The sequence below is a fragment of the Paramisgurnus dabryanus genome, chromosome 10, assembly GCF_030506205.2.
Source record: "Paramisgurnus dabryanus chromosome 10, PD_genome_1.1, whole genome shotgun sequence".
In the NCBI taxonomy this organism is placed as follows: Eukaryota; Metazoa; Chordata; class Actinopteri; order Cypriniformes; family Cobitidae; genus Paramisgurnus; species Paramisgurnus dabryanus.
In genome coordinates this window covers 1479153-1491291 of record NC_133346.1, presented here as the reverse complement: position 1 = coordinate 1491291, position 12139 = coordinate 1479153, and the positions used below count along the sequence as shown (strand labels likewise).

Sequence of the window (12139 nt, the reverse complement as noted above, 5' to 3'; positions counted from 1 at the left end):
CTTTCGGTCTGACGGCCGAGCGGCTCTGCGCATGCGCAAGCACTGCGACAGGATTTGGAGGATACACGATTGCCCCCAAAATACACTGGCAAAATCTACTGGCAGTAGACAATAAAGTCCACATGACACACAGTGAAGTGCTACACAACTTTGCAGACATTTAGACTGACAGGTTGGGCAAACATTTTTAAATGAATTTGTAAACATTTATATAAACATTTGTAATATATGTTTATTGAAATGTCAAATGTCTTTCAAAGGTGAAGGTTTTGTTTAGCTGGTCAGCATTTAATCGTTGTGCATTTTAAAAGTTTCATAAACTAAAAATAAAAGACCAATAAAATATCTGAAGGGTTTTGTTAAAAGGCCATTTTAAGCCACAATACACAGATTATTAATATCACCAATAATTTTTATTTATATCATAGAATGTAAAGATTGTTAGGTTAATTCATATAATTCATTATATATATATTATTATAATATATTGTTTATTTATTTGTTCTAAAAATAGGCTATAGGAAAAGTTGCTATGGGATAATAGTTGCTTTTAATAAAAGTCCAATCACAGTCCAATTTCTGTGCTTTACTAATTAACAATGAAATACACAACACTGTTGTATGGCATACACGGAATGCAAAGGCCCTGAACAAGTCATGAAAGTATGATCATTTTTACAGACAACTTTGTATACAAACTAGTAATCAAATATTATGTTTCGGAGAAATAATAAAATAACCCATTAAAGCATTTTTAAAGGTGCAGTGTGTAAATTTTAGCGGCATCTAGTGATGAGGTTGTGAATTGCAACCAACGGCTCAGTCCATGGCTCACCACTCGCTTTTGAAAACGAATAGAGACGCAACTGTAGCCGTCACTGGACCAACATGTCATCATCGGAGGCACATGGTTAACAAAGTTTGTCTGTTAAGGGCTTCTGTAGAAACATGGCGGCACAAAATGGCGACTTGCATGTAAGGGGACCCTCGATGCATATAGATAAAACGTCTCATTGTAAGGTAATAAAAACAATACAGTACATTATGTAAGGTCTTTATACACCACAGATAATAAATTTATGTATATTACATTGCATTTCTGTCAAGAGATGAAAAGTTACACACTGCACCTTTAAGGATTTCCTTTTTAACCGGTCATAAAGGAATCATGTTCTTTGTCTAAAGTTAGCAATTTAGTTGTCTAATGTGTTGTGACACGCACAGCAGAATCACCAGATCATCAGCCAGACGATCAACCCCAAATATCACCGTAAAGGAGTGGCATCGATAATCTCGCTGTTTCCCAAACAAAATTTGGCCGTCTCCCTGTGTGGTTGCCATGGAGACAGTGTCTTCACATGCCTTTGAACTGCTGCATAATGGACAGGAGCTGCTCACTGCGTTTTTGGATGTTGCATTGCTCCTCTTTTAATCTCTCCTGCTCGTGAAGCACCTCCTCCTAGAAAATGTATACAAAAAATTATCAAATGTGATTGTCTCTCTCAATGACATGAAATGCATGAGAAGTGTTCTTGACTTCTTATAGTTCATTTTAATGTCGTGGCGTGAGAAAAAAAACTATTATTGTGTTTATGAGGGTGTGGATGACTTAAAATTAACTTTGTGCAGTCATATTTCCTATTGAAACAGAAAGTTTGGGTGGGACATATAGAAGGGCTTGTCTCTTTTTGGAAATAGCTAATAAGTTTCATTAATCTCTCACATAATCCATTTTTTGCAATGGAAGGGACATTTTTGTTCTTTATTCAATTTTATTTATATAGCGCTTTTCACAATTGTTAATTGTTTCAAAGCAGCTTTACATGATTAGATGTAGGGGAAAACACAGAATAATCGATAGATAATATAAGAAGCAGAATACAGTGGCTAAGAATAAACCGTACAAGCGAGCGTAATAATAATGTAACATATACGGTAAAGTGCTAAGTTAAGCCAATGTTGGCTGACTCTCCAGGTAATGAAAAACCCCTAGGAGAAAAACCCTGTGGGAAAACTCCTAGGAAAGAGAAAAACCCTTGAGAGAGATACATATATATTTATATATATAAGCACGATAGGGATATGAAATGGTGGTTGTTGGTCAGGCATCGGCTGGAAGTTGTGACAAAAGCACAACTTCATCAATATTTCTGGACCTAATACATATAGAAACATTGGCAATATGACATCATTGCATGGTCTCATAAAGAGTAAGAAAACTCCTCATGTGTTTCACAAAAATAAAATGCAATTTTTGAGTGAACGCAGTTTCAAAAACCAGCTGTGCAAAAGCTGTGAAATGAGGAAGAAACGGTTTGTTGGAAGTGTAAAGAGCCCCTTTGAGTTTGGTCTGCATCTGTCACTGGTTTGTAGATGTGGTTGTGGTTTTGTGAAGGTCACACACCCTTAGTTTACACAGCTCTTTCCTTTCCTTGTCATTCTCGTCTGCACGTGCACGGAGCCAAGCCTCATTCTGAGCTTTGTGTCTCTCCAGCATGTCCTCAAGTTCCTGTCACATCACAACCACAAACTTTTTCATTTATTTATTGTGAAGAAAACACAATCAAAAAACACATCTGATCATTGAAGGTCTGAGGCAGTTACACCTGTTTCTGTCTTTGGAGATGCTCATTTTGAACTTCCCTCTCATTTCGCAGAATCTCTGTGTCTCGTGCAAGTTCAGCCTTCTCCCTGGTTCAGGTCAAACAGATTTAATTTTGCAATATAAGTTATGTTTAACAAATAACTAAAGAGAAATAATAATGATAATTTTACCTGTCTAATTTTTGGAACTCATCATCTAATATAGTAAAGGCTTTGTGAATCATTTTCATAGCCTCATCACGTACTGCTTTGAAATCTCTATGTCCCGTCACCTAAAGAAAATAACATTTTATTATCTTCATTATAAAACTCATCCTTTCCAAATAACAAACGAGCAAATATCAAGAAGAAATACATGTTTTATTTTCTCAGTATTCTTGTTAAATGATTAGTGATTGTACACAGAATGTAATTTCATTACAACAAATAATACTGTATTGTATAGATCATTACTCGTTTTGACATTAGGGTAATGAACACATTTCTCTGTTGTTGTAAATAAATGCAGTGTAAATCACCTGAATATGTTCACCATTGTAGCTTTTTATGATCACTGGTGACTGACTGAGCTCATACTTCACGTTAGGTATCTTTGTTGGAGCGAAACTAAAAGTAAAAATAACAGAAGTTTCATATGAAACTGTGAATGACAGATGTGTTTCAAAAACACTCACCTGTTTCCATGTAGTCCAAACTCAGACAGAATCTCTTTCATCACTGTACAGAGAGATTAATAAACAGAGCTTAAATTAAATGAAAACTGGTGACATAAAGGTGTCAGACAATAATATTCACCTGGCTGTCTTTCAGATGGATTGATTAATTTCATTATTTTCAGGTCATTCAATTCTTGCTCTTCATTTTTGCCTCCAAACACATAAAGCTGAAGAGAAAATCATGAAGTTAACAAAATTAAAAACAGAAATAAAGTTTGGGTATTGTTTTAACAGGTAATCTATGTCAAATGTTTGGAACATGGAAAATAAAGTTTTGTCATTCCCTTAACTAACATGATGTGCATCATAAGATGCTTTTAAATAATGTTGAATTTGTGCTGAACAATGCCTTCTTTCAATTGTTTGTTTGTTACATTAAAGAAATGTATAGCTGAAGTCTACAAAACTAATATTAAAGGTGCCAGAGAATGCATTGTAATAATCTGTAAAATTGTTCTCTGATAGAAAGTTTGTGGCTTTATTAAGTGCAAAAATTATCCAGAGATGGTTTTACATGCTCATTTACAACCCTAAGATTTGCCTTTAGAATGAAATGGTCTATTATACCTTATTTGAAAGGATCATGAATAATAATGTTGAGCTCTGCTCTGATTGGCTGTTTCTCAGAGCAGCTCCTTCAGTAGCTCTGTGTATGTGTGTAAACAGATATTGGGCCCTATCTTGCACCCAGCGCAATTGACTTTGTCAGTGACGCATGTATCATTCGTATTTTGCGCCGGCGCACAGCGGGGTTTTTCCCTCCACAGATGCACGTCAGCAAACTAGGGAATGAACTTGCGCTCCCTGGGCGGTTCAGCGCAAAAAGGAGGCGTGTTGCGGCGCAAACCATCTCTTATGCTATTTTGCAGTTTCAAAAAACAATTGCGCTACTAACCAAAAAAAACTAGTCTAAAGTCAGTGGCGCGTTGCGCGTGGTTCATTATGCTATTTTAAGGGCGCATGCTTGACCATAATGTATAGCGTGCACAACGCGCATACACTTTGCTTATCTAATCTACACAGATGCAACAGTTATTTTTGCAAATCATAAATTGTTACACTTAAAAATATTAATACACGAGATAAGGGGAATCATAGTGGTGAGCATTGTGGTGATAGTTTTTATTTATTCTCATGCAAATAACGATTAAAATATTTTCATAACTTTGTTGTGTGGCTGTATTACGTTTATTTTATGTAAATAATAGTTAAAATGTTTTCATAAGAAACCTTAATGTATATGAACTTGATTTGTAAGAGTACTTTGGGGTTGGACCTTGCTTGCGTTTCTTGGGTCCGATTTCAAAGCCCCCAAACCCTTTCAGCGGTGAGGGTGGACGCAGCGATGTCCTCTGCTGGCATCAAGTCCTGAGGCAGATCCACCTCCCGTTACACGGCGTGCCCGATTTATGCTGGAAAGCGTGGGATTCCCCCGTACAAGGACGTCGGTCTCCTCGGCTGTGAACCGCTCCTGGCGTGCGCCTGGTAAATCCGTCATAATAATAGCAACCCGCCATGGAACTTGCGCCCTTGCGTTTAAAGGGAATGTTGGATAGCGTTCTGATTGGTGTATTTGACGTTACGCCCAAACCACACCTATGAATAATGAACCTACTTCAGACCAACCCCTTATTGATTTGCGCCCGGCGCAAGAGTTATTTCTCACGCCGGGAAAATAGCAACAGCGCCCAAGATCCGCCCACAAACTCACTTGCGCGTTGCGCTTCGCACTTGCGTTTCAGATCGTTAAAATAGAGCCCCTTATGTTTGAGTCTGTATCAGATTTTAAGGAATAATCAATTGTTTGGAGATTGTTAATGGACGTTTCTGAGTGGTAAGTTTGTGTTTTTTTCAGTATGGACCTGCAAAACATAACTGTAGCGTCAATAGTAGAACTTCAGCCTAAACGCTACCATATAGCATTTACTAGCATATAACGCTAACTCAACAGTCACAACTTTGTAACAACATTGTACTTAATTTAATCTTGTGGTGTACATCTTGACTGTAACGTCGCAGTCTGTGTTATGTTGAGATTGGTCTGTTTCGAGGTTTACATAAGAAGGAGGAAACAATCGTGTTTGAGGCTCATGATATCCCATCACCATGTACAGACATCGTATTATTCATCTATGCCTAAATAAATACAGTTTTACATTCCACGGCACCTGTAAAAGACTTAGGGGTTGTGTACACCAAAACTTTTACGCCCGCGGCCGGCGCATGTTTTCAATTGTTTCCAATGGAAGCTTGGCGTTTTTCAAATAAGCCAGCAGCTAGCGGGTTTTTTCCGCGCTGAAAACCGGCGCTCAGCGGTTTTTCCTTGCTTGGCGCGGAGTGTCGAGAGTTGAAAGATATTCAACTTTGGGAGAAAAGCTCCGCTCGTCAATGTCAGTTCTCACACGGCCGCCCAATCACAGTGGAGGAGGGGCGGGACATTACCCTAAGGGGCTGGACACACCAAAACTTTTAAACGCGGCTGAAAACGCCTTGAGGATGCCGAATGCCAGCTGTTTTTCAGCTGAGTGCCAGCTTTCTTCAGCTGAGCGCTTTGGTAGCTGTGATACTTCAGCTGCGAGCCGGTTGGTTGCTGTGGTAATGTCCCGCCCCTCCTCCACTGTGATTGGGCGGCCGTGTGAGAACTGACATTGACGAGCGGAGCTTTTCTCCCAAAGTTGAATCTCTTTCAACTCTCGACGCTCAGCGCCGAGCGCGGAAAAAACGCCGAGCCCCGGTTTTCAGCGCGGAAAAAACCCGCTAGCTGCTGGCTTATTTGAAAAACGCCCAGCTTCCATTGGAAGCAATTGAAAACATGCGCCGGCCGCGGGCGTAAAAGTTTTGGTGTACACAACCCCTTATGCATAAAGCCTTTATATCAAGAGTGTTAAGATTACAAGAAACATTTCATATGATACAGCCCCAGTAACAGCTTGGGACGATTTTGTCCAACAATGAATTAGTGTGTCCAAATTTTTGACTGGTCAAACACACACATACATGACTATGGACAATGAATGCTGTATGTCCATGACGTCTGGCAGGAGAAATTCCCACATACAGCGGTATCTTCCACTTCATCTTTGCTGTTGATGGATGTAGGTGATACAGAAATAATGTTAGTGTCTGCTTATCCACTGGACACAACCATATGAGACTTTTGGGTATTCAGAGTTCAGTTTGAGTTTGTTCTTCCTTACCGATGCTTAATTTGTAAATTTCACTGGTTGATGTCTCTGCTCCATCTGGATTAGTGACTGTTCCCCCAAATAAGTAAATATCCTGAAAACAGTCAAAGTTAAACTTTAAAGGATAGTAGTAATGTTTGCAAAAAGTCTTCATAAGAAAAATACTCAGGAGACAAAGGTTCCAGGTGCCAAACAAAAATTACTTTATTCGCTTGAGCCAACAAAGTGAGACAATCAACACCCCTCAAAGAGGTGCTCAAAGATCATCTGCCCTCCCAACATCTGACTCCATTTTTATACAGTAAGATCAAACACTTCTTATCTGAGATGACGTACATTCTTCTCATTGGTCTCGGTCTGCCACAATACATTTTATTTGTTTGATGTAGCAGAAGTGCAGCTGAATCCTTCCTCATATCTAAAATGATATATTCTGCTTATTGGTTCTCATGGCCTTGGCCTAGCTTGCACAGATACCTTATTGTTAATGTAGCGAAGTACAGCTGGATGAATTCTCTACTCTAAAATGACGTACTCTTGTTTATCGGTTGTTTCGACCTTGCTTCTCAAGATAATCGTGCTGAGAACAATCGGGGTATAGTCGCAGGATCGCACCTGGGCTCTTTTAATTAGGAAACGAAAGTTTACCTGGGTGTCTTATAGCCTTGTGTAGAAACAACAGGCCTTAGGCCTAATATACTATTAATACAGCATATGATCAGTACCCAACAAAAACTACTATAAAAACCATCCATCAATAAATCCACCCAGCATTATAGTGACAGGTTTTGTACAGGTGAATATCACTCAAATTGTTTTAAGATGAAATATGTGATTTTATGAAAACTAGTTTTACCTTGTCATGATGTGATGTGAAAGTCTGACCAGCGCAAACGACAGGACAGTCTCCTTTCACTTTACACTGTTCCCAGATCAGGGTTTCTACAGGAGAAAACATTCACTACTGTACATGCAGCGATGATACCCGAGATACCAGCACTCCATACAGTTTTGTTGTACCTGTATTCAGGGCATATATGTCTTTGAGAGGTGAACCATCCTCTGAGCATCCTCCAAACAAGAATATCTGCTCACCAACTACAGCAAGTGAATGATTAAACCTACAGAACATTTAAAAGATGACATGTTTAATTCACACCCATTCAAACTATGTGCATCAGTGTCAATTAATCTTAAAGTCTGTGTAAAGTCAGATATCGAATGTGTTCAGATTTTAACCACCAAACCAAGTTTTAATTATGGACAAAACTAAATAAATAAGTTATCATAATCTTGAAAAAAATAGGCAGCATTCACTGCTCTCAAGCGCTGGGTGCGCATCCGCTGTCGATGCTGAACCCACAGCCACTTGCTGCAAAGCTGCCGTCTCTCTCAACTTTCAAATACTGTTACAACCTAAGAGGAGTAGTCCACTTTATAGATGGGGCCCATTGACTTACCATAGTATTTTTTTCCTACTATAAAAAGTAAATGGACCCCATCTTTAAAGTGGACTACTCCTTTAATGAATGCTCACGATTGTGTTAGGAGGCGTGGCCATGCCTAGTGGCTCAAGTGTGTCATCGAGCCACCATTTTAGGCCCGCCTCCTGAATTCAGAAATGGTAAAAAAATATTTCCAAGAGTACCATACTCATATAAACACCAGCAGTGTACATTTAACACTGATGATTTTGCTCTTTGCATTTCAGTACTATGGTTTACACCCTTTGTGGCATGTTTAAGCAATATATTTCTAACATTTATAATGTGTTTAGAAACAATCTTCAGGATTGACTTTACAGAGACTTTAATAAACACTGAATAAATTCATCAGATAAACAGCAGCTCACTGCAACTTTGAACAGATGGCCTGAAATGACATTTTCACATCTACACATAATATATACTGATGAAGCAGTCATTCTATTCACTACATTTAAAGGATAGATTGACTAAAGCAGAGCTTAAATCTGCTGTATTTCACAGTTAAATCAAGACAGATTACCTTTCTGAGGGGAGGGTGCCAGTTGTTTTGATTGGCATCCAAATCAATGACACTAAAAAACAGTATGGTAACAACACAAGCTACTATGAATAAAAAAAGAATTTTAAAAACAATAAAAAAATGTAAAAATGACTTCATTACTGGTGTTAAACTTTTGATTACAGTACAATTATAATTTAAGAAATAAATCAGCTTTTTTGATCAGTCTCTGCCAACAAAGCAGTATTTCTGAATGACCAGAAATAAGCAGAAGTATCTGATGAATGTATACATGCCAAGAGCATTCAGTTAATATCATGATCTTATTGGATCTGAGGTCCTCATACTTTATATAGCCGCAGAAAAAATTAAGAGACCACTTGAGTTTTGACTTTAATAATGATTTCTTTATGTACTGTGATCATTTCAGTCCAGGTTCTGTTGAATTTAAACAAAAGCAAACCTCGGGAGTGTCAAAGTCACCCAACATCAAATATAAAAGACTGAGAGCGGGATTTTGTAAATGTAATGATTTTTGTAAAATCATTATTATTTTGTTGTTGAGAAATGAATTTGAACTTCTCTGCAGTATTGAAGATTGGAAAACACTGCAACTGAATCCCAAACCGCCTACTTCCATACTATATAGTATGTAAAAAGCGCTACTTTGCGTACTATATAGTATGGAAGTAGGCGGTTTGGGATTCAGCCTGCATCTTTTTTTCTTATTTTGACCATGTTTTCGCCAGTTCAATTTTCAGTAAATGCAAATAAAAACACATTTTTATTAAGAATTTGATAGAAATGTTGTCGGTAGTTGACAGAATGAAACAAAAATTATAATTTTACCTAAACACTATAAATAGTAAATCTAGAGCAGGGGTCTCCTAACTTTTTCTGGAGGGCTACTTTTTTATACAGTCAAAACTTCTTGGTTTTAAAAAATGCATAAAAGAAGCCAACCTTTTATAAAAAATATGTAATAAATAAATATTAAATTGGAGTTATTAATGTGTTTTGGTGGGAAACTCACAGACTCTGTGCAGGTTGGAGACCACTGATCTAGAAAGGGACGATTGAAATGGTCTCTTTATTTTTTGTTTCCACGGCTGTATGTATGTAGGCATTATATATATATTATTATATGTATATAATGTTTTATCAATATTTAATAAACATTGATTTGGTCATTTGAAATACTTCTTCAGAACCCATATAATTTATATTCTGTCATGGAAAACAAAGTTGAATATTTGGAAGACTATTAATGCTTTTTAATAAAGAAAGTCTTCAGTTTTTCAACAATGAAGACAAACAATAATTTCTGGATAAATAATTTCTGCTTGAAATCTATGGGCCTCATAAAGTGACCTGTGTTAAACATCATAAGATCATCTGTAGGGACTCCATCCAGGATTCCTCCGTACACATAGATATTCTCTCCTAAAGCTGCTGAACTGTTTTTCAATGTCCTCAGAGATACACCGGCAGTGAGCAGCTTCTCCCAAGTCATAGTCACTGAAAACAACAAAAACTTGTTAATATTGTTTCGTATAAGATGCTTATCTGAGCAGTATATTAGTACAGTCAGTCTAATATCTTACCGATATCAAAGCAGTAGACACCAGGCAAACATTCTTTAGCTTCAGGATGTGATGAACCTCCAAACAAGTAGAGTTTGCCTTTAACTACACTATGAGAAGAGTAATAAACATCGCTTTTAAAGGTGACATAGAATGACAGAACGGGGTATTTATCCTTGTTCTGTAATGTGACATGTAGACAAAAATGTTTTGTTTGGGTCTGTAATACCTTAGAAGCTTCCTAAAAACCTCTCTCAGATAGCTCTATTAGGGTGGGGGATTTTAAACAAGTGGTTTTGCACCTATTTGGCTCCCCCTATGGCTTAACTTGCAATCTCATTATTGATTGGCTGACTTTGCTGCCACTCAAAAAATGTAGACAATTATTTTAAAGTGGAGGAGCAGTGAGATGCCTGTGATGTCATAAGCATCAGTTTTTCAGATTGGGCCGTTTTCAAGCTGACATTTCAAAAAGAGGAATTTCTATGAGACTGAGATGTTTAGCATGTTTAGCACTTTTTGTATGTTCGTGAATGCAGGTAGACTACAATTATTCAACAAAGACAAGGTAAAAATGGTTTTTCATTCTCTGTCCCCTTTAATTAGGGCTGTCTAATGATTAATTACATACAAAATAAAAGTTTGTATTAGCATAATATATTATATAATTATTATGTTTATATAAATATACACACATACAGTACATTTATACATTAAAAAAGTATATATATATATATATATATATATATATATATATATATATATATATATATATTATATAAAAATGTAAATACATACATGAATGTGTGTGTATTTAAAAATACATAATAATTACACACAGTACACCCACATATAATATGCAAACAAACTTTTATTTTGTATGCAATTAATTGCGTTAAATCTTTGACAGCCATATTTTTTATTATATAGCTATCTAAATGAAGCGTATTAATCTGTATGACTCATGTCATCACCACAGTGAGTGTCCTGCTCTTGCTGTGGGAACGTCTCCTTTTTGAGGCATCTGCTCCCACGTCACACGATTAGCTGAAACTAAAAGATACAGTGAAAAAAGCAGACAGCTGTAAGGCCTATTTTGAGACAATCGTTTGTCAAATGCAGAATAGTGAGCCTCGCTCAACATACCCGTAATCATATAAAAGTCATGAAGATATGTTGGAAGATAATCCTAGAGAGAAAATAGTTTTTATTATTTGCTCAGGCTCTATGTAAGAATCAATAATCTTATAAAGAATGTAATAAATATAGTTTATTGGGATTACACACCTCTGTGTTTACGTTTGATGCTCCTCCAAACAAGAATGCAATATTTCCTGCAACAGCAATCGCATGACCATATCTGAAAGACATTATTTTCATATGATCACATTTAACTGGACCAAACTGTGCTTATAGTCAAAGCACTTTCATTTGCTTTTGTTCATCTGTGAAAGTTTTCTGACAGCAAAAGAAACTGTAAATGTATACTGCTTACCTTGGACTTGGAGGTACTCCTGCAATTTCCTTGTCAATCCAGTGTCCACTTGCCAGTGCCATTTTTAGTTCTCTTAACTGTTGGCCTTAAGTTATTTTTCCTGAATTAAATTCTAATACTGTATATTCTGTGAGCATCAATAGTAATGTCTCATGTGCTTTGATGTTTTGTCCCGGTGGATATATCCATCCAAAGGTATATATTCTCTCCAGCAGCTGGTAAGATGAGCACACCTGTTACCTAGTAATGGAGATAAACAAACTACACAGGCACTAACAGATCTGGTGCCATATAACCTCACAGAGAAACCAATTTATTTGAATTAAAGCAAAGCAAAGCATATAACTAATCAAGAATTAAGACTGGATTGCTTCACTCAAATGTTATTATTAAAAGCATTCTTATTGGCTCACAATATCAAATGTACATTTATGCAAAAGCATTTTTTAAGATGCAATGAATACAGTACTACTGAGAATATGAAGTAAGGTAATGTAATTTATAATAGTGTAATGTCGTCCCACTTTTGATCTATTTTGGTGAGCCTTGGTAACATCATCCGAAATAGGA

General features: G+C 36.9%; 1 protein-coding gene across 1 annotated transcript; it reads right to left on the bottom strand.

Annotated features, from left to right (window-relative positions):
* Positions 1-454: 454 nt before the first annotated feature.
* On the bottom strand, positions 455-12047 carry LOC135745768 (uncharacterized). The gene is made up of 18 exons (XM_065264173.2): positions 11570-12047; positions 11362-11434; positions 11221-11263; positions 11049-11127; positions 10096-10184; positions 9863-10009; positions 8513-8564; positions 7526-7626; positions 7362-7447; positions 6518-6599; positions 6318-6403; positions 3400-3487; positions 3279-3321; positions 3123-3210; positions 2776-2876; positions 2607-2691; positions 2405-2509; positions 455-1459 (listed from the first exon to the last, which is right to left on the bottom strand). Exons 1-18 carry the CDS (start codon positions 11629-11631, stop codon positions 1355-1357), a joined length of 1515 nt encoding a protein of 504 aa, XP_065120245.1. The 5' UTR covers positions 11632-12047; the 3' UTR covers positions 455-1354.
* Positions 12048-12139: the final 92 nt, after the last annotated feature.

Coding starts and splice junctions, on each gene's coding strand:
- LOC135745768 (XM_065264173.2), bottom strand. CDS start 11,631: ATGGCACTGGCAAGTGGACACTGGATTGACAAGGAAATTGCAGGAGTA. Junction 7,627..8,512: donor GGCACCCTCCCCTCAGAAAG/GTAATCTGTCTT, acceptor AATGTTCTGTAG/GTTTAATCATTCACTTGCTG. Junction 2,692..2,775: donor GAGTTCCAAAAATTAGACAG/GTAAAATTATCA, acceptor GACCTGAACCAG/GGAGAAGGCTGAACTTGCAC.